Source organism: Salvelinus sp. IW2-2015, linkage group LG3 (assembly GCF_002910315.2).
Source record: "Salvelinus sp. IW2-2015 linkage group LG3, ASM291031v2, whole genome shotgun sequence".
In the NCBI taxonomy this organism is placed as follows: Eukaryota; Metazoa; Chordata; class Actinopteri; order Salmoniformes; family Salmonidae; genus Salvelinus; species Salvelinus sp. IW2-2015.
Window position 1 is genome coordinate 33,859,250 of NC_036840.1, and position 27,503 is coordinate 33,886,752.

Here is a 27,503-nt window from a genome sequence, read left to right on the forward strand (position 1 = left end):
TGGTTGACATGTCCGAGTGTGCATTATCTTGCTGAAACATGAGGTGATGGCGGCGGATGAATGGCACAACAATGGACCTCCAGGATCTCTGTGCATTCAAATTGCCAGCAATAAAATGCAATTGTGTTTGTCTGTAGCTTGTGCCTGTCAATACCATAACCCCACCATGGGGCACTCTGTTCACAACGTTGACATCAGCAAACCGCTCTCCCACACAACGCCATACACGTGGTCCGCGGTTGTGAGGCTGGTTGGATGTACTGCCAAATTCTCTAAAATGGCGTTGGAGCCGGCTTATGGTAGAGAAATTAACATTCTAATGTCTGGTAACGGCGCTGGTGAATATTTCTGCAGTCAGCATGCCAATTGCACGCTCGCTCAAAACTCTGCGGCATTGTGTTGTGACAAAACTGCACGTTTTAGTGGCCTTTTATTGTCCCCAGCACAAGGTGCACCTGTGTAATGATCATGCTGTTTAATTGTCTTCTTGATATGCCCCACCTGTCAGGTGGATGGATTATCATGGCAGAGGAGAAATGAGCACTAARGGATGTAAATTTGCGAGAAACAACCTTTTTGTGCGTATGGAAAATWTCTGTGTTTTATTTCATATTGCGTTTTAATATTGATTTAAATATATTGTGTGATTAAAAAAATAGTGTGAATTTCAGTGAAAAAATCCAAAACCTTGAAAAATYAAACGGAACAGAATTTGGGCCCRAATAAATACGGCTAAAATAGAATGGGTGCATTTTTATGAAGAAAATGTTTCTACTTCAGCTGTCTAAAAATATGTGTGTGGGAGATGTAGACTTTAAGTTAATGTAGGTCTGATATACTTTAGTAGACTGCWATATATTTTATTTCAGTTATGAAAAAGGGTAGCTCTATGCCTCCTGAAAAATGCTTAACTCCAATGTATTGGATTTAGCCGTACCCTGACACAAACTATTATACTGTTGCTATCCTGAGCTACTTCTTGTGTGTATGTAATGACCTGTACAGTGTATTCAGACCACTTAAGTTTTTTCCACATTTTGTTACGTTACAGCCTATTCTAAAATGGATTACATTGWTMWSSWKAWCAATCTACACACAATAACCCATAATGACAAAGTGAAAACAGGTTTTTCAAAATTGTTGGACATTTATATAATGGTCACTCTGACAGACTTCCCTTGTGGAGATGGGAGAAKCTTCCAGAAGGACAACCATCTCTGCAGCACTCCACCAYCCTGGCCTTTATGGTAGAGTGGCCAGACYAAAGCCACTCCTCAGTAAAAGGCACATGACAGCCCGCTTGGAGTTTGCCTAAAGGACTCTCAAACCATGAAACAAGATTCTCTGGTCTGATGAAACCAAGATTGAACTCATTGGCCTGAATGTCAAGCGTCACGTCTGGAGGAAACCTAGCACCATCCCTACAGTGAAGCATGGTGGTGGCAGCATCATGTTGTGGGGATGTTTTTCAGCGGCAGGGACTGGGAGACTAGTCAAGATCGAGGCAAAGTACAGAGTTCCTTGATGAAAACCTGCTCCYGAGCACTCGGGACCTCAGACAGGTGTGACGGTTCACCTTCCAACAGGCAACGGCCTTTAACACACAGCCAAGACAATGCAGGAGGCGCATCGGGACAAGTCTATGAATGTCATTTGAGTGGCCCAGCCAGAGCCCGGACTTGAACCCGCTTGAACATTTCAGGAGAGACCTGAAAATAGCTGTGCTGCGATGCTCCCCATACAACCTGACAGAGCTTGAGAGGATCTGCAGAGAAGAATGGGAGAAACTCTCCAAATACAGYTGTGCCAAGCTTGTAGGGTCATACCCAAGAAGACGCAGTGTTGTAATTGCTACCAAATATGCTTCAACCAACTACAGAGTAAAMGGCCTGAAATACTCATGTACAGTTGAAGTCGGAAGTTTACATACACTTATGTTGGAGTCAATAAAACTCGTTTTTCAACCACTCCACAAATTTCTTGTTAACCAACTATAGTTTTGGCAAGTCGGTTAGSACATCTACTTRSTSCATGACACAAGGAATTTTTCCAACAATTGTTTACAGACAGATTATTTCACTTTATAATTCACTGTATCAGAAGTTCACATACACTAAGTTGACTGTGCCTTTAAACAGCTTGGAAAATTCCAGAAAATGATGTCATGGCTTCAAGGCCTACCTTCAAACTCGGTGCCTCTTTGCTTGATATCATAGGAAAATCAAAAGAAATCAGCCATGACCTCAGAAAAAAAATTGTAGACCTCCTCCACAAATCTTTCATCCTTGGGAGCAATTTCCAAAAGCCTGAAGGTACCACGTTCATCTGTAAGAACAATAGTACGCAAGTATAAACACCATGGGACCACGCAGCCGTCATACCGCTCAGGAAGGAGACGCGTTCTGTCTGCCTACAGAGGATGAACGTACTTTTGTGCGCAAAGTGCAAATAAATACCAGAACAACAGCAAAGGACCTTGTGAAGATGCTGGAGGAAACCGGTACAAAAGTATCTATCTATAGCCACAGTAAACGAGTCCTATATCAACATACCCTGAAAGGCCGCTCGGCAAGGAAGAAGCCACTGCTCCAAAACCGCCATAGAAAAGCCAGACTATGGTTTGCAACTGCACGTGGGACAAAGATCGTACTTTTTGGAGAAATGTCCTCTGGTCTGATGAAACAAAAATAGAATTGTTTGGCCATAATGACCATTGTTATGTTTGGAGGAAAAATGGGGAGGCTTGCAAGCCAACGAGCAGCATCATGTTGTGGGGTGCTTTGCTGCAGGAGGGACTGGTGCACTTCACAAAATAGATGGCCTCATGAGGCAGGAAAATTATATGGATATATATAAATAAAGCACATTTCCAAGTCAGTCCGGAAGTTAAAGCTTGGTCGAAATGGGTCTTCAAAATGGACAATGACCCCAAGCATACTTCCAAAGTTGTGGCAAAATGGCTTAAGGACAACAAAGCCAAGGTATTGGAGTGGCCATCACAAACCCTGACCTCAATCCTATAGGAAATGTGTGGGTAGAACTGAAAAAGCGTGTGCAAGCAAGGAGGCCTACAAACCTGACTCAGTTACACAAGCTCTGTCAGGAGGAATGGGCCAAAATTCACCCAACTTGTGGAAGGCTACCCAAAAAGTAGGTCAAGTTAAACAATTTAAAGGCAATGCTACCAAATACTAATTGAGTGMATGTAATCTTCTGACCCACTGGGAATGTGATGAACGAAATAAAAGCTGAAATAAATCATTCTCTCTACTATTATTCTGACATTTCACATTCTTAAAATAAAGTGGTGATTCTAACTGACCTGAGACAGGGAATCTTTACTAGGATTAAATGTCAGGAATTGTGAAACTGAGTTTTAATGTATTTGGCTAAGGTGTATGAAAACTTCCYACTTCAACTGTAAGTGTGATATTTAATCCATTTTAGAATAAGGCTAACGTAACAAAGTGGAGAAAGTTGAGGGGTKTGAATACTTTCCACATGCACTGTGTAACTGCTAAATGCACAAACACTGCATGTTAATGTATGTAACTTGTAAAAGTCTTTTCTGTGTTTTTTCCCCCCGTTGTCAGACCCCAGTATGACTAGCTGTCGCCGTTGGTGTCGGCTAATGGGGATCCTAATAAATAAAAATAGGGGCCACGTTAGAATTCCCAGCAAGTGGCACGGTGCATAGGGTGTTAGGCTACTCAGCTCCCTGGCGTGAAAGACAAAGTATTAGGGAACTTTCCATTCGGAGGGGACYGTGTAGCCATCCTCGCTATGAGCCACGTTACATTTCCCACCAAGTGGTTTAACCCTACTGGTGCGACGTGTACGGTGTTTTCTTTTCACGCCAGCGACCCCGGGCTCTATTCCCTGCCTCCGCCGTTAGCCTTTTGGTATTGTAGCCAAAAGCTCTTGGTGAGGTCGCTAGGTGTAGTACTAAGGTTGTTTAGTATCCTATGTTTAAACCAACTGGACACACTGTAAATGGGGTCAAATGTCATAGAATGTGCTAGAAAATGTATCAAACATTTTCCATTTAACAAAATATAAACATATATAAAYAAACGTTTTGTTTTTTAAAAGGTTAGTTCAGTCTCACTGGACCCATTTAAGACCAAGTCCACACACTTTTTTTACTGTGCAATTCTGTCACTAAAATGCATAGCGTTTTAGAACTCCCTGTGGGTCTTGCTGGAGTGTTGTGAGCATGTCACGCTCCTTAAGTCCAGCGACACCGTGACCTTTTCCTAGATTGACAAAATGGATGATACGGTCTGAGGTCACTGGCGGCACAGACTGTGGCTTCATACGATTTGGCTCATTAGATCAGCACTACCCAAATGGCCTGCTGCTTTTTCAAACAACACCAAATGTCAGGAATATTGCTCTAAACTCGGTTAATGGCATCTGACACCATCCCAGTTTACTGGGTGGTAAAGCCTAATTGGTTGTTTTTGTCAGGGGATGTCTTACTAGTAAAATGGTTTACACTGTCTACATCCCTGAAAGCAACATTATTATTATTATTATTGTGATAGACAGTAATTTTTTTTTTTTATATAGGCCTGTGTGCCTTGAGGTCAGCTGCTGGTTTCCTGTGTTATTTCACTGTCATTTCAATATAATATTTTTGCTCTCCTCCAGCTGACATCCTCCTCTTTGCCGTACCCCCCTTCTATGAGAAGAACAAGGTGAGTCTGACCCTTGACCTTTTTGTCTTGTGACATCATAGAAATATAACTTTTTTAAAAATTATTCCATTCCTTAGAGCTATGTAGACTGGAGTCATGCTGGTGAATCAATGTACCTTGAGCTTGACCTATATATGGTTCTGGATTGTCCCATGAGCATTGACAATTATGACGGCGTCATCCTTTGGCTGGCACCAACTAGATCCACCGGTGTGGCCTCACCGGATGACCAGGCTCTTTACGAGTTGTTGGGGGCTATTTGTGTCCTTATCAGCGTTATAGCACAAGGCTGATTCGACATTCAAAGTCAGTTTACTGTCAGTGACAAGGTGGCTTTCAGTGTCCGGTTAAATAAAGTTATTCCCTTTACAGAATGAACCTGTATTTACATAAGTGAGGCTTAGATTTTTCGTAGTTGTCTACATACCACCATAGACCGAGGCGGGCACTAAAACCGATACTCAATGAGTTGTATTCCGCCATAAACAAACAGGAAAACGCTCATCCAGAGACTGCACTTCTAGTGCACGGGGACATAAATGCAGGGAAACTTAAATCAGTTTTACCTCATTTCTATCAGCTTAAATGTGCAACCAGAGGGAAAAAAATTCTAGACCCCCTTTACTCCACACAGAGATGCGTACAAAGCTCTCCCTCACCCTCCATTTGGCAAATCTGACCATAACTCTATCCTCCTGATAGCTGCTTACAAMCAAAAATTAAATCAGGAAGCACCGGTGACTTGGTCTATATACATATATTTTTTAAAAGTGGTCAGATGWAGCAGATGCTAAACTWCAGGACTGTTTTGCTAGCACAGACTGGAATATGTTCCTGGATTCTTCCGATGGCATTGAGGAGTARACCACATCAGTCACTGGCTTTATCAATAAGTGCATCGAGGACGTCGTCCCCACAGTGACTGTATGTACATACCCCAACCAGAAGCCATGGATTACAGGCAACATTCACACTGAGCTAAAGGGTAGAGCTGCCGCTTTCAAGGAGTGGGACTCTAACCCGCAAGCTTATAAGAAATCCCACTATGCCCTCTGACAAACCATCAAACAGGCAAAGCATCAATACAAGACTAAGATCGAATCGTACTACACCGGCTCCGACGCTTGTCGGATGTGGCAGGGATTGCAAACTATTACAGACTACAAAGAGACGCACAGGCGAGAGCTGCCCAGTGACACGAGCTAAATCACTTCTACGCTCGCTTCGAGGCAAATAACACTGAAACATGCATGAGGGCATCAGCTGTTCCGGACGACTGATCACGCTCTCCGCATCCGACGTGAGTAAGACCTTCAAACAGGGCAACATTCACAAGGCCACTGGGCTAGACGGATTACCAGGACTTGTACTCCGAGRATGCGCTGACCAACTGGCAAGTGTCTTCACTGACATTTTCAAACTCTCCCTGTCCGAATCTGTAATGCCTACATATTTTAAGTAGACCACCATAGTCCCTGTGCCCAAGAACACAAAGGTAACCTGCCTAAATGACTACRGACCCGTAGCACTCATATCTGTATCCATAAAATGCTTTGAAAGGCTGGTCATGGCTCACATCCKCACCATTATCCCAGAAACCCTAGACCCACTCCAATTTGCAAACCACCCCAACAGATCCTAAAATGATGCAATCTCTATTGCACTCCACACTGCCCTTTCCCACCTGGACAAAGGGAACACCTATGTGAGAATGCTTTTCATTGACTACAGCTCAGCGTTCAGCACCATAGTGCCCTCAAAGCTCATCACTAAGCTAAGGACCCTGGGACTAAACACCTCCCTCTGCAACTGGATCCTGGACTTCCTGACGAGCCGCCCCCAGGTGGTAAGGGTCGGTAACAACACATCTGCCATGCTGATCCTCAACACGGGGGCCCCTCAGGGGTGTGTGATCAGTCCCCTCCTGTACTCTCTTCTTACTCATGACTGCACGATCCAACACAGTCATGAAGTTTGCTGACGACACAACAGGGGTAGGCCTGATCACCGACACTGCCGGACAGCCTATTGGGAGGTAGTCAGAGACTTGGCAGTGTGGTGCCAGGACAACAACTTCTCACTCAATGTGATCAAGACAAATGAGATGATTGTGGACTACAGGGAAAGGAGGATCGAGCATGCCCCCATTTTCACCGACGGGGCTGTAGTGGAGCTGGTTGAGTGCTTCAAGTTCCTTGAAGCCCACATCAGCAATAAACAAACACGGTCCAAGCATGGGGGGGATTTTCTTAACTGCATTGTTGGTTAAGGGCTTMTAAGTAAGCATTTCACTAAGGTTGTATTCGGTGTATGTGACAAATAACATTTAAGGACAGCATTTTATTCTTCTAAACAAACACAGTGTGCAAAGTAACCATAACAACCGTAATACCGTATGTCATGGTATCTGACTACGTGTTTTTTAGCTCTTGACTTCTAATTACGCAATAAGGCACAAGGAGGTGTGGTATATTGACAATATACCACGGCTAAGGGCGTCTTAGTGTCTGCTTACAGCCCTGATCCGTGGTATATTGGTTATATACCACAAACCTCKGAGGGGCCTTATTGCTATTATAAACTGGTTACCAATGTAATTAGAGCAGTAAAAATACATGTTTTGTCATACCTGTGGTATACTGTCTGAAATAACACGGCTGTCAGAAAATTAGCATTTTGGGCTCGAACCAGTTTATAATTTTGTTTGCACAACGAGACATTGTTTTATAGATCAGGTCTGTTTTGAGTTTGACTGTAAATGACTATAAAACTCAGTTGCCTTCCTCTCGTTCTTCCCCAGACTCAGATTGATCACTACATGGAAATCGCCCGTACTCAAGTCAACACGACAATGGCCAAGTAAGCGGTCCCAACCAAGACTGTTTCAATGTCCTCTTCTCTGTCAACAGGATGTCGGAGTTCAATTGACTACAGTGTCAGTGTTGTCATGATCATTGGTATYTTCTGATGGTTTTCATTTGTCTATCTTTTCTCCTCCAGGCTGCAAGAGAAACTCCCTGGAGCCATCAAGCGTACGAAAGCTGAATGATTGACCCTCATACATCTTAATCACCATCCTCCTCATCACATTTATCCCATCTTAAACCCCCTGCCCTCCCCCTCTCCCTTCTCTTTCCCTACTGTCTCCCTCCCGCCTACCATCTGCACTGAACCAGCTAGGTAGAAAAAAAAATCTCAAATGCTACTCAATATTCAATGTAAACCGCTCAGCTTAACTACAAGAATTTAGGAAAAGAATGGTGCCTATTGCGCCAGCAGGAAACGCGTCTCTAACGGGAGGAAGTGATGTAACGCTTCAGCATAACACATGTCTTTGATGCAGGGGTCAAGTGAACTAGACTGAATCAATGACCTGGTATTGTAGTGTAAAGTTGGGAAGGTGTAGGGAGTATCATTGACGAGTTAGGACCAGTGTTTGTTTCGCAAAAAAGCAGATGTCTGTACTTTTTAACTATGCCTTTCACTGAACATAAGTAAAAAAATAAGTGAAAAAAAGAGCTAACTGATAAATAACCTTTTGGGTGTAATTTGTGGCTAGTCTTTTTCCTTCTTTCTCTGTGTAGCAGTTGTAMGGATAAACAAAAGAAAATAGTTGTTTTGAACCTGGTACTGGGATTTCACTGTTACTGATTGGCCTGTTATGGAGTTGTTTTCTTCCCCTTAAAGGCTCGTATGTATAACGTTTCTGCAATGCACTGAACTTTCTTTTCAAATCCCATGAGCAGGTTGAAATAAAAGGATTGGAACACTGAACCAGCTGTGACACTTTTGGTGTAGCACACGCCGTTTTGATTTGTAGTCACATTTTACCAAGTGCATCCAACAGGCTCTGTCTTTCTCTGCTGTGTGAAACAAGTTAGCGCTGCTTTTTAGAAAGGGGGAACTCTCTCTTACAGCAGTCATAACTCGTTTTTTAAAGCAACTGTTCAAGTCATCAATGTCAGTCTCACGTTCACCTGTTTATTATTATTGTTAGTGATATGATTATTACTTATAGGATTGCTGCTGTTGACTCCCTTTTTAGCTCTGTAAAAGGCTCCATAGTATCTTCATTGCGCTTCATAACTGCTCGACTTCTCCAGTGAGACCTCTTGGAAAACGGTTGGATATGGGTTCAAAGACTGTTTGCTTTTTGGAAGGTAGTTAGCAGTATAACCCCAAAGAAACAATGGGTTCAAGAAGAGGTCTGGTGGGTGTTGTAGTCACAGGAGGTTGGTGACAGCTTAATTGGGGAGAACGGGCTTGTAGTAATGACTGGAGCAGAATCAGTGGAATGGTATCAAACACATGGTTTCCAGGTGTTTGAMGCCATTCCATTTGTGCCGTGCCATTTTCCCCTCAGCAGCCTCAAATGCAATGGATTTGTTTTTTTATTTGAATGCCATGAAGTGAATGTCATTGCATAAGCTGGAAACACATTTTCACACTTTATATATAGGCTGTATCATATAATTTTATTTGTTCAGATAATTATTTGTGATTGTTAAAATAGTTTGGATTTCAATAAAAACCGTGGTCAACTATTTTAAGGCTACTGTTACGTCTCTGTGATGGCAAAGTGTCTTCGAAAGGGATTTTAAAAGCAATTTGTAGATGGAAAAATATAATGGCCGGTTCTAGCGCCTACTGTGATTGTTAATAATCAGACATTGTGCCCAAACTAAGTTTGCACGTCATTTTCAGAGCAATCTCTCTACATTTCGCACTAAAGCTAAACGACTACTGTTGTAACAACTTCTACAATGAGCGTTCTCACATTGCCTCTCATCACTACTCAGATGTCTGTTAACTGCTGAACGTTACCCTGCAACATTGATGGAACATTTCTCTTCATGCATGCAAACCAGTGTTTCATATTGGGCCCCAATGTTGTCAGTGGTCACACTGCCTCACATAGTTGGAGCAGKAAAGTTTCTTGGTCTCCTTGTGCATGCATGTGTGTGTATCCAACTCCGTGACAGTTAAAGTCTTACTCTACTCTCCACTCATTAACTCACACTATTGGACTTTTGTTCTAGATGGGMTTTTTTCTCACACACACACGTTCACCCACCCACAGTTGAACGTATCCAATGTCTGTAAACCACTGTCCTTGTGACGCTGGACTAAAGGAACCTTCAGTAGCCATGATGAGGACCTCATGATGAATAGGTGTTCCAGACAGTTAGACTTTTCATGGGGCGCTTTTTCATTGAAGGAAGGCAATGCTACCAATGTTTTCAATAGATTATAATGCAGACCTCTTGATTTATTTAGTGCAAAATACAATAAATCTACATGCACATTTGAAAAAGTTTCCATGACACATTTGCCTTTATTTATTTTTGGGGTCTTTTTTTTCTTGCAGTGGTGGGAGGGGTGTGGCAGGAGTTTTTTTGGGGGGGGGATTTGGAAGGAGTTTTTTTTTCTTCTCTTTGGCATTCTTTTGTTTTGCTTTTGACTGTATTGGTAACCAACATCTCAGATCTGATAGTTATCATTGACTAGTTCACATTTTGGAGCTATAAAAAATTGTGATCCCTGTACTGATGTCAAAGTGGAATAAATAAAAAATGTCAAGGACAAGATTTTGGGTGATTTGTTTGTCCATCTGTGGTATGCTCTAAAACGTTTTGAAGAGTAAACATTTCAGCATGTCTGAACCGTTGGGATTAAATGGAGTCAAGATTAAAAATAATTTTGAAAGAGAAGATTGGGTCCAGTCTGCACATATGGAAGGTAATATGACTGGTTTGATCAGAGGATTATACTGTATACTGTAATAGCCATGGTAAACCCAATCAGGTATTCATGCATTCATTCACAGTATTGCTTTAGGTTCTCACCAGCTGTGTCTACAAATGACCGTTGAAGTAGTCAGTTTTACCAAAATGTTTTCTACATTTCCCAGATAACCAGTCAAACAATATTATCCACATCKTTTTTTTATTACAAGGCTCATTTGAGGACAGAATGCATATCAACCTTTTGCCAAGTACAGGTTGAATACAGAGCGGGTACTTGAAATAATTGAGGGAAGACCATGAAATCAGTCCCGTAAAAAAAAATGTTTTGCTTGTGTCCTCACCCAAGCTAACAAAGTACCACCAAAGGGTATTTTTAATGTGCCCCCTATACACACACTGACACAAACATACATGTAAATCATTGCAATAGACAAGGTGTATTCTTATTCAATCACTTTGCCATATTTAAGTCCTATTTTTAAAAAAAACATTTTTAAGTGCTGAGTCACAAAGCTTATTACAACCTGATTCTGTGGCCGCTCCAAGCCCAGATGGAATTATTTCACCTCTCCTTGCCCATCCCCTGCATGCAAAAATGACCACTGCGTCAACTAGGGCAGTGTCTGAAAACAWCTGTCAAATCCTTTCTTCCTCCGTCCTTGTTTCCTCAACTCTCAAAGCGCATTAGAGAAGATCGAAGGCCCCCCCCCCTTGGACCTGCAATGCACTTTGAGAGTAATTGAGGAAACAAGGACAGAGAAAGCAAAGATTTGAAAGTTAGTAACGTTTTCACACAACCGAAGTCAGCAACACAGGCAGCTTAGGTTAGAGGAAGTGATATTCAACACTGATGTCCCTTCCTCTCCACATAACTGGACAAATGCTGCCATTTGGTTCTTTGAATGAGACAGTTAAGTCCATGGGTTGTAAACTGTTGTCATAGTAAGTGTAGTTTGTCGTTCACTCTCTTTTGTTGCCTGTCGTTTGTTCCAGCTGTGCACTGGACAACTTTCCTTTCACTGTTGTTGGAATCCGATAGGACCATTTTAACTACAGTTGAAATGAATGACAACCAATGTATGTGCTAATTTTGACAAGCTAACAAGCGAGCACAGATGAAAAACAGACAATCCCTGAGTTGTTATTTTTCCTGGTGGAGTGATATTTCAGAGGTCACTGAAATAAGGGCGAGTGAGGGGGTCATTTCAGAGGTGGTTAATTTGGTGATTTATTTCCTGATGCTGTTGTCATTTTTTTTTTAATGTAGTTAATTGTTGTTCATTGTTGCATAAACCTTGTAATATGTGAGTTATTGAAATGGAAGCCGTACATGTGAAATCTTCTATAAATAAAGCTAGAATYCTCTCATAAACTAAGTGCCTCAGCTGTAGAAGGCAATCCCTCCACAATCATGCATGACTTCAGAATTCCCATGCAAAATGACATTCACGTGGCATCGTTTCATTTTATCAGTGAAGTAGAAAAAATGGCCGTAATTACAAACCTTTTTGTAAAAACCACGTGTAAAAGTGCTTGTAAAAGAAAATCATAATAATTCAAATATTCAACACTATTTACATAGATTTTTGTGTGTGCAGCTTTTTTTTGTTGCTAATAAGAGAATCAGAAATAGCTGTGGGCCATTGTAACAATAGTGCTGTGGGCCATTGTAACAATAGTGCTGTGGGCCATTGTAACAATAGTGCTGTGACACTGGAAAAGACAAGGAAGATGAGATCTTCTAATTCAAGAATGAGACAAATCTCTGGAGGACGCCTATTTACCTCATTGTAAACAAGGAATTTCCTTTTTAAATAACGGGATGTAATTGAGTCACTAAAGATGATCACATCTTTAAGTGTTGTTCATTGTCTTTAGCAATACYCCTCAAACACCCTCTCATTCAATCACCTACACACCCAAATCTAGGTTTTAGTACATTTTTGGGACAGGAAGTGCTATATTGTATGCTCGCTGAAACAATCACCAACTGTGCCAGTCACTGCACAACTCATGACAGAGCTCTACCAAGCCTTGTTTCTATCTTCCTSAGAAAGAGAGACTTGGAAAGGAAAGTGGGGTGGACAGAGAACAACCATGCCTGGCGCCCCTCGTCCTAGCGGACAAAGAGGCCAGCGGTCYTCTGTCCGAGTGCCGTGTGTCCGTGGTCTTGTGAGGAGAAACAGTCATCCGAGTGGACGAAGTGCAGGGCAGTCTGGTTGTAGCTGAGCAGGGCCTGCTGTCTCTCGTTGGGGCCATACACCAGAGAATGAGGGTGAACCTGTTGGATGTGTCTCTTGATGGTGCTGACTTTGAGAGTGGCTAARGTCGCCCCGCACACCATACAGATCAACCCGTGTCTCCGGCAGTCATAGTCCATCAGAAACTCCATCCTCCAGCGCACCTGGTAGTTCCGCCGCTGGTCCTTGCCCGGGTAGTGGCCGTGGCGCCCCGGAGTSGCAGGCATGGTGGCGACCCCCTCCTCCTTCTTTACGGCCTTGGGGGTGGCCATCTTGGTGGTCCTGTTGTTGTTGTTGTTGTCGGCCATCTCTCCCGCCACAGGGAGGCTGACAATGTCACTGGGGTCCACTTCTGTCAGAGAGAGGGGGGAGTCAGTCAGTAAGAGGGCAATTGGTGAATCACTTAGCATTTCCTCTTTCTCTGAAAGTAGCTACAGTCTGTCTTTTACATTGGTTGGAACTTAAAATATTTACCTTCTTTCATCTGCACGGCAGGGTTGTCTTCCGTGGGAGCCTCTTTGGTCCAGGCCTCGGCCATGGCCTCTCTCTCCTCCCGGGCCAGGCTGGTGGTCTCAGGGTGGCATTCCTGGATGTGGCGGCGGAAGCTGCTCACCTTGGCCATGGGCAGGGCCTGGGAGCACACCATGCAGAAGGTGCCACGACCCTGGGGTCCGTAGGCCACCATGTAGTCCAGGCGCAGCCGCCAGGGGAAGCCCCCACGGAGACGCCTCTTCCTGGGTTGGTGGAGAGGGAGAGGGGGTATGGGAGTGGTCATCTCTGGAGCTCCACCAACGCCATCACCGCTATCAACCATGTCCTGTATCTCTGATAACGCCTCATCGTTGTCCTCTGCATACGTGTCTGAGCCGATCTGAATGGTCTCCAGCTCATCAGAGAAGTCCACCCCAGCATCTCTCTCGTCTTTGGTGTTGGGCTCAGATTTGATGAAGTCGTTTAGAGGGTTGGATTCTGATATGGGGGATGGGGTGGGGTTGAGGAATGAGAGTTTAGTTAGGGACATAAACACTGAGAATACAAAACATTAAGAACACCTGCTCTTTCCATGACATAGACCAGGTAAATCCAGGTGAAAGCTATGATCCCTTATTGATGTCACTTGTTAAATCCACTTAAATCAGTGTATATAAAGCAGAGGAGACAGGTTAAATAAGGATTTTTAAGCCTTGAGACAGTTGAGACATGGATTGTGTATGTGTGCCATTCAGAGGGTGAATGGGCAAGACAACAGATTTAGGTGGTTTTGAACAAGGTATGGTAGTAGGTACCAYGCGCACCGGTTTGTGTCAAGAACTGCAACGCTGCTGGGTTTTTCACGCTCAACAGTTTCCCGTGTGTATCAATAATGCTCCACCGCCCAAAGGACATCCAGCCAACTTGACACAACTGTGGGAAGTATTGGAGTCAACATGGGCCAGCATCCCTGTGGAACGCTTTCGACAACTTGTAGAGTCCATGCCCCAATGAATTGAGGCTGTTCTGAGGGCAAAAGGTGTGGGGGGGCAACTCAATATTTATTTTACCTTTATTTAAACTAGGCAAGTCAGTTGAGAACAAATTCWTATTTTCAATGACGGCCTAGGAACAGCGGGTTAACTGCCTTTTTCATGGGCAGGARGACAGATTCTTACCTTGTCAGCTTGGGGATTTGATCTTGCAACTTTTCYGCCCAACTCTTTAASCACTAGGCTACCTGCCGCCCCGTACGAGGAAGATGTTCCTAATGTTTGGTATGCTCAGTGTATATTCAAGGATATAAATGGCTATTAACCAGCGTATCAGTTGTTATCAGAACAAAAGCCATTTTAGATCAGTGCTGCAGAAAAGATCTATGTAACTGGTTTACCTTTGTACACAGATACATACAAATGTAACAAAAATAAATCAGTCCAGCTCACTTCAAAACACACACATTCAAAAGCTGATAAAACTTCCTGAAGCCACAGTGACTGAAATGAAAAGGCTGCAATGCTAGCTCACCATTAAAAACACATTTTATTCAAGCAACTATTAAAAGCTTGACGTTTCGGCCTTCATCAATGCCCTTCATCATAACAATGACAAAGATGAAGCCACAGTTACAGAATAACTCCCTCCCTGTCCTGTTACCACCCCCACGTCCTACCTCCCTCAGTCTCACCATGTGTCTGGGCCCAGGTCTGCAGGATGCAGTGCTTCTCCTCCGAGCTGTAGACCAGCGACTGGGGGTGGATGTCAAGCACGTGGCTCTTGATGTGGTCCAGGTGGAGCGAGGGCAGCGGACGGCCGCACACCATGCAAACCAGCCTGCCCGCCTCCGCCTGGTACTCCATGAGGAACTCCTGTCGGAACCAGGCGTGGAGCGAGTCGTTCAGGTAGCGCTCCAGGGTCTTGGCAGAGGGCCCGGGGAGCTCCTCCTGCTGGAGGGGGACTGAGGGAGGGGGTGATGGGGTCGTGGACCGGGGCTGYAGTTTGGGGGACACCATACCACCAGGTTTTCCTATGAAAGGTAAAGTGGAGAGGGGATATGCAGTTTAAATGTTAACGTAAATCWAAAAATATAGTTTGACAATCACATAAAAATGTAATATGTAACCATCTGTAAAAAGACAATTCAGGTTAAGATCATTAGTACAAGAGCAGGCTTTTTTCTTACGACTACATAAAGCCACTGCACAATGACATCACCCTCTTACACGACTGTAAAAGTGGATCTTGGCWGTATGAGCATGACTGTACAACATAAACACTTAACAGACATGCTCATACTGCCACCAAGTGCAAGATCCTGAAACTCTTATCATAAAACTAGGCCATGATATTTTAATCCACTCCAGTCTCCAGAAACCCCCACCCACCGGTGGAGTGGCGAGCACAGTCCAGCAGCTCCTCCTCCTGTCCCTGGGAGATGGCGGCCACCCCTCCGGCCGGACAGTACAGCCTCTGGCCCCCCTCCAGACRCAGGTGGCTTTCCCAGCCCGAACGGATCACCTCCTTGTCGGCCGCGCTCCACAGCAGAGAGTCCGGGTGCTTCTGTCTAATATGCCTCTTGATGGTACTGAGTTTGAGCGTGGCCAGCGAGCTCCCACACACCATGCAGATCATGCCGTGGCGACGGGGGTCAAAGTCCATCAGGAACTCGCTGCGCCAGTARTCGTGGTAATAGCGCCGATGATCCCTGCCCGGGATGCGGCTGAGGCCGGGTCGGGAGGCGCATTGGACCTTCTCTTTGCGTCCAGAGGGGCCCGGGATGGGAGAAAGGAGGAAGGGGGAGTCCGGACCCTCGGTGACACTCCAGTAGCTGGTGCCTGGGGACCAAAGGGGGGTCACCATCTCTTCCTCGTCATCATCGCCCACCTGGCCATTGGTCAGACCGTCCTTCTCTAGGAAAGAGAGAGCGTGTGAGAGAAAGAGTTAAGAGATTCACATGCAATAGGTATAGGTTATTCCTGGCAATGATGTAATGAAGCAGTACATTTCAAAGCTCTATAAGGTATAATTCTAATTATATTTCTCAGAATGGCTCGTATCACATACCCCGACATTACCAAATATATGTATTCCGTTAGAAATACGCAGACACAATAATTGGGGTTCATAATAAAATCGTTAATCTGTGGACAATATTCTATTTTCGCACGGAACCCCCGCCATCAGAAACAGGGCAGCGACTCCATTAAGACGAGTTAGCCGCCGCTAATTTCCGCTGGGTGGCGACTGTGCATCACAGCAAGCAACCAGCATGGTATTTTGCCTTTGTTTATAGTGGAGCCACTGAGACAAGAGGGCCATGCTGCTAGATGGCATTGTCCGTCACACAGATTAACTGTGACAAAGGGTGGCGAGCAGACTAAGGGTCGAGTCTCCGTACTCTCGAAACAAAAACATTACAATCTTTACCTCCTGAACAGTGTCCCAAGTCACTCTGCTCTTGCGTCGCTTCCTCCTCTCCGCTTATTATTAATGAGAGAGAATCTGCCTGCTCAGCACACGGAAGGACCACAGGCTCGCTCTCCCCGGTCTCTTTCTCTTCCATTACTCTGCAACGTTACACTATTTACTAATGCCTTCAATTCGCTCTGATAGACCAGGTAGGAACTGTATTTTTTGAGAATCGTTCAGCACGCGTTTTGCAAGCTATCTAGACCATGAACGGACACATCGCTTTTTGGGTGCCCCTCGTCCCCCACGCACTCAACCTGGAGCAAAGTTAACTTTTCATATATCGCRACGATATTTGGTCGGTTTTATATCCTTCTTCGGGTGTGAGCCTCTCCTGTTCATGATGAGCTATAGCGGCCTCTTGTTTGTATTTMAAGGCTCTGCTTGTCTTCAGGGTGGGGAGCCGAGCTTGGGGCCCCTGGGGCTCCTTAAGGGGCTCCTGGGTAAATTTAAAGAGACAGTAGCGGCATTCACGCAGCGACACGCACACCCAGGGGCCAGATGTGTGTAGGTTACGTTCTACTGCAAAATTAATTGGACAAACATGTAACACTTTACCTTGGTTTTGTTTTCTTACTTAAAAGACAACGGTTAATTAAATATATATATGGGGGGGGGTTGTTGAATTGGTGTCCATAGTCGGCCTACTCTTCCACTATTTATGAATAATTCCTTCTGTACACTGACTTCTGCATAATCTCAGGGAACATCATTACAATGTATCTTGCACTGTCATTACTTCGTGTTCATTATAGTGAACTTTTGAGGTATTGAGAGAAATACTTCTATATTCCCATGTGCAAATATTTGCCAAAATGCTCAAATTCGCAACCATGGATAAATATAACACAACATTGTCTATAATTTAAATATTTGTGGAAATGTTGCATCTGTCAAATGTTCTAGAACAGATATTAAATTACCAATTCTTTAATTGATTGGATTCTAATTTATTGATTGGTGCAGTTTTCCAACATGGTACAATTCTATTACCAATAGTCTAYAATACAACTTTGTTATAGGGTGGATATGTGTGGCGTCTTGGAGACACAGTATATGGATAAAAATTGCTCAATTTCATTGACCATCTATAAACCAAATTATGTCCCCTGTTGTGGTAGTACGGCTTTAAGAGGCTTGTGTCTGTCCACGCGACGCAGTTTACACACAAGCAGCAAGGTCCCACATCCTGGTACTTTTCAACGTTGTCAAGGAAGGCATCGATAGAGAGAAAGGCTCGAGGGAAGTAGCTGCAGTGTCCTGACAGTATATCTGTCCAAACGTTCACAAACTGTCCCGGAAAGTTAGGTGTAACTACCAGGTAATGCATATGCATGTTTTTTCACACCTTTTCAACCATCCTACTCTTTCACCGCTAGCTTGGATATATGCTTTTCGATTCATTTAGACAAGAAACACACGCAGACAGACGCCAGTCCGTGTGGACAGGGGAGGAGGAAGAGATTGTCCATTGTACGCTGGTAGAGACATTAATATCACCAAATGTGTTAKATTTTCCGGGGGGTTTTCGTTTGAATTTGTGGCTATGCTTTAGTACTCGTCGGCACACTGCGTTTGGTATTCGTATGAGAATAAATAAAGAATGAAAAATGGCACACGACAGACATAATTTGTGATAGACGGAGGACTTGGTTTAAAGAGACAGTGCCATTTGTTCTCTTCCTGGTTGTTGTGCATGCTCTTTGATGCTGGCTGTCAGAGAGCGAACACAGCCTGTATTTGGATGCGTTGCAGGATTCATATGCCAAAAATATTAKATTTGTATAGTCTAAATTAGGAACCACAAAATATTTGGTTAATTAGGCCTATATTAATTAGTTAAATAGGGTGCACACAAGTTATTTCTTGCTTCCTTTATTTTTATTAAAGTCAATATCTAAGCCAGCCAGAAATTGTGTTAATAAATGCCAATACTCGACAATGATATCAATATATCATTTACTATATTGAATATTTAGCTTTAATTTTGGGATGGATAAATGGGGTGCAACCATGTAGTTTGAAGACGTATGTTTATTAATTTGGTTCCTAAACTGGCAACAGTTTAAAACAACTTCAAGATGTGATATGTCAGCAAACAATCACATTTCCCAAGACCTATTAGATTAGTATATTTGTCTCGCTAAGCGTGTTGTTTATTCTCATTTTCAGGACCATTTGTTGTCTGTTAATGTCAAGATGTGGCGGGTGACCACCAGAGATGGGAGACGGACATAACAAGACCTATAGAATGTTACTCAATAGCATACGACAATGTAGGCTAAAGGCTGACAGCATCCATATCAGGTGAACATTGGACGAAGGAGAGTGGGATGAGTGAAGATTCTGCAGCCAGCACAGTTTGGTGAAGAGCACGAGAGGTGACCAATCAGAAACTAGCATGCCAACCACCAAGGGAACTGGAGGGGCTGGCAGCCCACGGGGTCAGCGCTACCGTCCAGCCTCAGAGTTCGACGATGCCACACTTGCCCAAAAGAGAGAGTACTGGAAGACCAAGAAACGAGAGCAGAGGGCCAAGCTGTCAGAGGTCAAGAGGGAAAAAGATACAAACAGAGTATGTAACTCCTTGGGCAGAAATGCAGTCCATAAGACCCTAACCTCTATGGTGTTGAATCCCAGTGCCTCTTGTTCAATGGCAGGGTCTGCCCCCACTTTGTTGAATAGCGATGGTTCCTACCAAACCAATGTCGYTGGTGCACCTGTAGTTTTATTAAAGGGAAAGGGTTCTGCTATCTCCTATCATCTGAACCATAGTGTTGCGGAAGAGGACCAAAACTCTTCCTCAGCAAACCAAAAGGAGAAGTGGTTCCAGAGGATAAAACTTGACAAAGTCTTGCCTCAGTTCCCAACGTCCAGTACAGGTCCAGGAGAAGGTGCGATGGTCTGCAAGATGTCGGTGAAAAGTTCCCCAACAGGGGGCACTGTGATCGGAACGGTTACCTCAGCCAAACCCAACGGAGTGCTGCTCAACAGTGGCTCCTCCTTGCCTCTGGGAAGAGTGGCAGTGAGACCCTCAGGTTCTGCACCTCGCCAACCACAGAGCGGAATGACTATTCTGAATGGCGGCTCTCCTGTAGTGTCAACACAGAAGCATCTGGCCACCCAGAGTGTATCAAGGCCTGATGCGRTAACTGAGACGCAAGTTACCGTGCGTGTTCAGCCTGGACCGCTAACTGCTAACATTACCTCAGGGTTGCCCATCGTGACCAATCAGCCTGCCCCTGTCCTCATTCACAAACCAGAGGGTAGGCCTATAGGGATGAAAGTAACACAACTAGGTGGGACAAAGCGTGACCCGGTCACAGGCCAAGAAGTTAGTTGTATCAACGACACATCAGCTACACTGGAGACTGCGGAGGACAAAGCCGCCAAGCGCAGAGAGAATTGGCGCATCAAGAAGCGAGAACAGAGAGCGAAGCAGGCGGTTAGGTTAACGAAGGCTAGAGAGAGAARCACGAACATGGAGATAACGTTGCAAAAAGCTGGACCCAACGTGGTCATTGAACGTCCTCCGTCTGCTTTGAGTGGACAGGGCCATAGGCAGTGTATTAATAGAGTCAGGGTCCCGTTCATCTCAGCCGGACGCCTGCTGAAGAACGCCAGAGCAGTGGCTAGCGTTGTAGTCAAAAGGGAGTCTGAGGATTCAGTCCTGGCTAAGCTAACTGCAGTCAACGCTAATCAACAGACTGTTCAGGTAAAAGTAGAGAATCCGCAGGACGCTGAACCAACAATGCAGACTGGCATGGCATCGAATGTCATTGGTTTTAAACCTGCAGGGGAACCAAGCAGAAGGRTCCCTGGTCCAGGGCAGTTTGCCAACACTAGCCAAGGTATGGTCCGTTGTAGGACTCCGAGACAGAGGTTCATTGAAATCCAAAGGAATTTCCTGGGTCAGAGAAACATGAGAAAGTCCCCCTGTCATGCTACAGCCTTCAAAACCTGCAACGCACTCCGAGAGGACCCAACGGAGACACCCGAGCAGAGGGTGTCCCGGAAGCGGGAATACTGGCGTGTCAAGAAGCGWGAACAGCGAGCTAAGCTGTCAGTGGAAGTCCGAGCTAAGATGAAGGAGAAGGATGCTCTGATGCGAAGAGTCAACCGGTACCAGAGCATATTGGAGGATATGAGGAAGGCGAGAGCAGCGGGCTGCAACACACTGCCACAACCAACAGGAAATGGGCCMACCCACACCAGCGCCTCAGAGACCATCGGAGGGTTCATCAAGGAGGACGGTACATTGACCAATACCATTCCCCAAATGTATCTCATTACAGAAGCAAAAGAGACAGGGGATGAAATTGGTGGCATCGGTGGGATGCCTGTTAATAATTCATTTACGAACACTAACATACAGCGCCAACACCAACTGCTTCCCAAACACACTGGTGATACATATAGTAATATGGTACATCAAATACGGGTCAACCCACCACCTCTAATCCGTCCTGCTCAAGTTAATGTCTCCTGTCCTCCCATCGGCCTATCAATCAGAAAGCCTCCCAGGTTAGTTTCAGGCAGCCCCCCGAAAAACCTCCCTAATCCACACACAGTCGTCCAGCCCCAGAGTCGTATCACCCTCACACACCCTCAAAACATTCAAAACACCTTTCCTGGTTTGCCTACAGCGATACCGAAGCCGGCTAGCTGGGTCATGCAGATGGCTGTCAAAGCTTCTACAGCATCAGCAGCGCTCAACTTGGACCCAAAGCTAACAGAGGAGGAAAAGATGGCTAAGAAGAGAGAGTACTGGAGGGTAAAGAAACGAGAGCAGAGGGCGGCACGCGCCACCCGCCTAAGGCAAGGAGTTCAAGCTAGGGGAAAGACTGCCTCACAGAAGAGGCGGAACCAAAGGTTAGCACGATTAGCTGTCGCCATTCCCAATGTCAACAACACACTGACTATCAAGCCTCTCTCAAACACCAGTGTGTCCACGTCTCCACAGGGAGACCAAATCAAACAAGAGAGAGGATCAACCTCAACAGACGCTCCATGTCCTCTACTGGAACAACCCCTCTGTGTTGATATCAAACCGTCCCGGTGTTCACCGCCACCACAGACCGAGCCACCAGACCCAGCCTCGAGTGCTGACAGCCAGGCCACCACTCTCTTGGTGGTGGCTTCTATGAAGAAGRTGCTGGAGGAATCCCTCAGCACTGTGGCTGACTGGAAAACGGAACAGCCAGACTGTATTACAGAACAGCTGCCTTGTAAAAGTGATCCTCAGACATGTTCTTACAAGGATGCTTCCGTCCAGATGGAGGTCAAGCCAAATCTACCTCTGCTCACCCTGGAAGATGAGGAGAAGGTCTCCCTATCTGGTGACCTATCGTTGGAGGTCAAAGGATGGAAGGTGGATGCTGACGCCRTGCCATCCTGCCAGGTAACCATTTGCCCATTGAGCCCTCATCCTAAGGACTCTCCCCTGTCAAGTCCTTGCACTGAAAGTCTGTCTTTCCCAGCTCCCCCTCCCTCTGAACCCACCTCTCACACACCCACACACTCTTGGTCCCACACGGCAGCTTCCAGAGGACCACCCCTCCCTCGCAGAGCCCAGAGGCTGCGTGCCAAAAAAGCAGGACACCACCACTGCTGCTCCCCAGAACCCCCAAAGCTACACCATCAGCCTCAACAACAACAACAACAACCACCTCATCAACAACATGAAAATCAACATCGACATCAACCACCTCATCAACAACCTCAAAATCAACAACAACTTCAGCAACATCAGCACGCCCCAGAGGTGACAGGCCAGAATGTGACTCTGGAGAAGAAGAGGGAGTACTGGAGGACGATAAAGAGGCAGCAGAGAGCTAGGACTGCCAGGCAGGGAGGAGGGGGGCTGAGACGGGGGGACTACGGCAGACGACTGGCCCTCAAAGCAGCACAGGTGGGTGGATGTCATTTGTAATCTTGATATTACATTTCATCACTGCAGATTTCGTCATTCACAATGGTAGCCCTKTACCTATCATTTCAATTAAATTTGAGGCAAAAGTATGTTTTGGGGTTATGTCAGTTGGAGTGTGGAACTGATATGTAGTTTGCAAAGCATTGTAGGTGCTTACAMAATAAACTGTAGAGTTGTCTTCTGGTCAGGCCCACTGTCAAGTCCAACTGAAATACCATGAACCTATACTGAACAGAAATATAAATGCAACAATTTCATAGATTTTACTGAGTTAAATTCTTTAGGCCGTAATCTATGGATTTCAKATCACTGGGTATACAGATACGCATCTGTTGGTCACAGACAACCTTTAAATAAAAAGTAGGMGTGTGGATCGGAAATCCAGTCAGTATCTGGTGTGACCACCATTCGCCTCAAGCAGCGCGACATCGCCTTTGCATAGAATTGATCAGGCTGCTGAATGTTGTACCACTCTTCAATGGCTGTGCAAAGTTGCTGGATATTGGRGGGAACTGGAACACGCTGTTATACACATCGATCCAGAGCATCCCACACATGCTCAARGGGTGACATGTCTGGTGAGTGTGCAGGCCATGGAAGAACCGGGACWTTTTTAGCTTCCWGGATTTTTGTACAGATCCTTGCGACATGGTGCCGTGCATTATCATGCTGAAACACAAGGTGACGGCGGYATGAATGGCACGACAATGGGCCTCCAAGATCTTGTCACGGTATCTCTGGGCATTCAAATTGCCAACAATAAAATGTAATTGTATTTGTTGTTTGTAGCTTATGCCTGCCCATACGAAAACCTCACGCCACCATGGGGCACTCTGTTCACAACGTTGGCATCAGCACACCGCTCATCCACACCACGCCATTCGGTTTAGTGTGGCCTTTTACTGTCCCCAGCACAAGGTGCACCTGCCACACCTGTCAGGTGGATGTGCGTATTAAACATTTCTGGGATRTTTTKTTTCAGSTCATGAAACATGGGACCAACACTTTTACATGTTGCYTTTATATTTTTGTTCAGTCTATTTGAGGAAGAGGGGGATATATATTCTGAGAACTGGACAAACATAAACAAGTACATTTTTGTAAAGATCAACAAATAGATCAAATAACCTTGGTTATTAATGTTTCTYTATATTGTGACATAAAACTAATGTAAACGTATTCATTGATTTGTGTTTCAGGTTTCGAATCTCCTCATTGTGAAGACACACACACAGAGGCCAGTGCAGAGAAGCGGAAGCTTCGGTCTACACACAGCACCATTGCTCGAACTGCAGTCCCCCCCACTTCTCCAGCCTATATCTCCCCCTGCTTCTGGACCCAAGGCTAGCCTCAGCATGGTCACCAACATCCCTACACTTCTGGTTGTAGACCCCACTACCTCCAACATGGGACAGCCATATGATACAACACAGCTCAACCCTCCTGTCAACTGTACCAGCATCTCCAATTCACCCATTGGTCACACAGGGTCCCCACAGACATCTCATAGCTTCAGTACCGTGTCTATCCCTATAGGAGGTGGTGTCACTGTCCCCCCATTGAGTGAGGGGAAGAAAGACGGGCTGCTATTGGWGGAGAACCAACAGGAAGCGGCCCCAGGATCCAGCGCTGACTCGCCCCACGTTCTAAAATGGAGACTGCGAGTGCAGGAAACCTCAGACARCGATACCTCACCCATCGCTACTCTCACACCTCCTCCCAACCCMTTGACTAGCATAAAACTCTTACCCATTCAGCATCCCAGTCAAACATCCTCTTTCACCCCAACACAGACTCCTTTCAAATATCAAGGTGCTCAGATTTCTCAAAGTGGGAATGTACAAAATGTACGATCGCCTACATTGCAGGGGCTCACCAAAAGCCCTATCTACATAAGCCCAATGGGTCCGCCCAAGCCAGTGCCGGGGGAGTCGGAAGAGGAGACTCTGAGGAAGAAGAGGGAGTACTGGAGGGTGAGGAAGAAGGAGCAGAGAGCCAGGAAAGCAATGAGAGATGGGGAGATGACAGAGAAGAGGCCCTCGGTCAACTGGCAGCCCATCCTTCCTAACACTCATCATCCTCAACAGCTGCTTGAGGAGATGGAGACACAGGTAACATTTTCAATAGTCAACATTTCAAAGAAAAGGCCATATAATATTGTAATAAGTCAGAATTGTATGTTTAACCATTGACTGAACRGTAACTTTGCTTAAATCATGCATTGATACCAAGGGTTGAGGATTCAGCCTTGGGTAACTTTCATTCCTCTTGGTCAGTTCATTTTTTTTTTTAGGGCTGACTAACTTCTTTCGTTTTTTTCTCAACCAAAGGAACAGGATCCTGACCGGTGGTTCAACACCTCCGAGGACTCTGAACTACTTCTGAGGTGAGACAAGTTTTCAGACTTCTCTGTGACGTTTCTGTTACCTCAGTGTGTGTGTTGGTAGTAATCATAACTGATGTCCTTTTTTCCATAGTACTTCCACAGAGACAGACATGTGCTACTTTCCTGACTTTGGCCAAACTGAACCTTTAGAAGGTAATACATTTGATACTTCTAGATCTTTTCAGCCTAAATCTAGCTATAGGCCTTTCTTAGAGTAACCTTGTTGTCTTAGTAGAAAATGTGGCTAACTAGCCCAAATATTTATTCAAATATGTTGGACCCCTGGATGGTAGAAAGTCATCATGGACTAGTAGAAATTGCAGTCTACTGGCCCGACTGACCAGTTCCCAAAATCCTAAAGTTCCATGTCTCACAATACCACTATCTTTCCTCTAGACGAATCAGAGCTCCTTTTCCTACACGACGATCTTGGCGACAACTACGACGGCGCCATCTCGGATGCTGTATGGAGGAATCGCTACCTCATGGACTACGACCCGCTGAACCAGCTGCTGGTGTGCATGGTGTGCGGGGAGCTCCAGTACTCCCACAGCCTGGAGGGGGTGAGGGCCCACATTGACGAGGCCCACCCAGATACCCTGAGCCTGGAGTCCCCGGAGCACCTTCGCATCCTAGAGGCCTGGGACGAGCAGGTGTCCAGGAGAGAACGCTTCTTCACCAGCCAGCTGCAGCAACACAGTGGGACGATGGGAGGTAATTAGGCTATATTAGAGGGCCCAGAGTTCTTCCTGTTCCTGGCGATGGGGAAATTTGGTATTGAGTATTTCTGTTATATKCAAGCACATTTTGTTTCAGGGGACAGTGTCAACCTCCCAGCAGAAGTAATGGTTGATACAGAGGACTCGTCATACCCGACGAACAGCAAAAGCTCTAGAACGATTAAAAGACTCTGAGGGCTAAGGTGAGCATTTGAGCCTTCATAACTGTACATTGCACAGACACCATCCATGTCTGTATATCATAATGTTGACCGTAGCTCTCTGTATACCAAGGGGTGTATTCTTATGTCTGTAGGAATACGTTTTTCCGACACATTGTTTGACAAACTCGTACGTCCTACCTACTTGTCCTAATTTACAGAAGCACAAATYGCTCAATTCCAGACAGCATAAAACAATAGAGGAAGTGAAAACATTTCTGCTGTTTTCTTTTGTGTATTATCTTTTCCGGAGCAGTTCCTCTACAAAGGATGAACTAAACTTGGAACTGTATAACTGTATAGGGGACATGGAACGACAAGAGGCAAGCTTTACCTCATTAACTTTGGGATAGACCCACACATATACACACACCCACACGCACTAATYTATCTTCTTGCTGMMTTTTTTTTACCCCMTTTTATCCCCAATTTCGTGGTATCCAATTGGTAGTTACAATCTTGTCCCATCGCTGCAACTCCTGTACGGACTCGGGAGAGGAGACGGTCGAGAGCCATGCGTCCTCCGAAACACYACCCAACCAAGCCACACTGCTTCTTTGACACAATGCCCACTTAACCCGGAAGCCAGTTGCACCAATGTGTCGGAGGAAACACCGTACACCTGGCTACTGTGTCAGCGTGCACTGTRCCCGGTCCGCRACAGGAGTCGCTAGTGCGCGATGGGACAAGGACATCCCTGCCGGCCAAATCCTCCCCTAACCCGGACGACACTGGGCCAATTGTGCGCTGCCCCATGGGTCTCCCGGTRGCGGCCYGCTGCGACAGAGCCTGGACTCGAACCCAGAATCTCTAGTGGCACAMCTAGCWCTGCGATGCAGTGCTTTAGACCACTGRGCCACTCGGGAGGCCTTCTTGATGTTTTAGCGCCATTTTGTAGCGATCATCATTCACTACTACTACTACACCATGTCTCCTGTGCCCTAAACCAAAATAATACACTGCTCAAAAAAATAAAGGGAACACTTAAACAACACAATGTAACTCCAAGTCAATCACACTTCTGTGAAATCAAACTGTCCACTTAGGAAGCAACACTGATTGACAATAAATTCACATGCTGTTGTGCAAATGGAATAGACAAAAGGTGGAATTATAGGCAATTAGCAAGACACCCCCAATAAAGGAGTGGTTCTGCAGGTGGTGACCACAGACCACTTCTCAGTTCCTATGCTTCCTGGCTGATGTTTTGGTCACTTTTGAATGCTGGCGGTGCTTTCACTCTAGTGGTAGCATGAGACGGAGTCTACAACCCACACAAGTGGCTCAGGTAGTGCAGCTCATCCAGAATGGCACATCAATGCGAGCTGTGGCAAGAAGGTTTGCTGTGTCTGTCAGCGTAGTGTCCAGAGCATGGAGGCGCTACCAGGAGACAGGCCAGTAATCAGGAGACGTGGAGGAGGCCGTAGGAGGGCAACAACCCAGCAGCAGGACCGCTACCTCCGCCTTTGTGCAAGAAGGAGCAGCACTGCCAGAGCCCTGCAAAATGACCTCCAGCAGGCCACAAATGTGCATGTGTCTGCTCAAACGTGTCAGAAACAGACTCCATGAGGTGGTATGAGGGCCGACGTCCACAGGTGGGGGTTGTGCTTACAGCCCAA

At 45.4% G+C, this 27,503-nt stretch overlaps 3 protein-coding genes across 8 annotated transcripts in view; 2 read left to right on the top strand and 1 right to left on the bottom strand.

Annotated features, from left to right (window-relative positions):
* The window catches only part of LOC111955234 (reticulon-3-B), a 32,892-nt gene extending 24,418 nt beyond the window's left edge, over positions 1-8,474 (top strand). For all 4 annotated transcript variants that reach the window (XM_023975414.2, XM_023975406.2, XM_070436248.1 and 1 more), the window contains 3 exons: positions 4,654-4,700; positions 7,501-7,559; positions 7,701-8,474. In XM_023975414.2, the coding sequence (XP_023831182.1) occupies positions 4,654-4,700; positions 7,501-7,559; positions 7,701-7,749 (155 nt within the window). In that variant the 3' untranslated portion in view covers positions 7,750-8,474. The remainder of the gene's footprint in view (positions 1-4,653; positions 4,701-7,500; positions 7,560-7,700) is intronic.
* Positions 8,475-12,269: 3,795 nt separating this feature from the next.
* On the bottom strand, positions 12,270-16,977 carry LOC111955249 (zinc finger translocation-associated protein). The gene is made up of 5 exons (XM_023975425.2): positions 16,585-16,977; positions 15,543-16,067; positions 14,846-15,184; positions 13,162-13,656; positions 12,270-13,039 (listed from the first exon to the last, which is right to left on the bottom strand). The coding sequence occupies exons 1-5, from the start codon at positions 16,718-16,720 to the stop codon at positions 12,564-12,566; spliced, it is 1,971 nt and encodes a 656-aa protein (XP_023831193.1). The 5' UTR covers positions 16,721-16,977; the 3' UTR covers positions 12,270-12,563.
* An 810-nt stretch (positions 16,978-17,787) lies between these two features.
* LOC111955257 (uncharacterized) lies at positions 17,788-27,422 on the top strand. Of its 3 annotated transcripts, none has more exons than XM_070436261.1 (8): positions 17,788-17,947; positions 18,799-22,537; positions 23,758-24,669; positions 24,889-24,944; positions 25,036-25,097; positions 25,341-25,658; positions 25,761-25,866; positions 26,336-27,422. In XM_070436261.1, exons 2-7 carry the CDS (start codon positions 19,028-19,030, stop codon positions 25,856-25,858), a joined length of 4,956 nt encoding a protein of 1,651 aa, XP_070292362.1. In that variant the 5' UTR covers positions 17,788-17,947; positions 18,799-19,027; the 3' UTR covers positions 25,859-25,866; positions 26,336-27,422. The 3 variants fall into 3 exon arrangements, with proteins under 3 accessions (XP_070292362.1, XP_023831208.1, XP_023831201.1); XM_023975440.2 differs by having other exon boundaries at positions 17,789-17,947; positions 26,141-27,422; XM_023975433.2 differs by having other exon boundaries at positions 17,789-17,947; positions 25,761-27,422.
* The last annotated feature ends 81 nt before the right edge of the window (positions 27,423-27,503 follow it).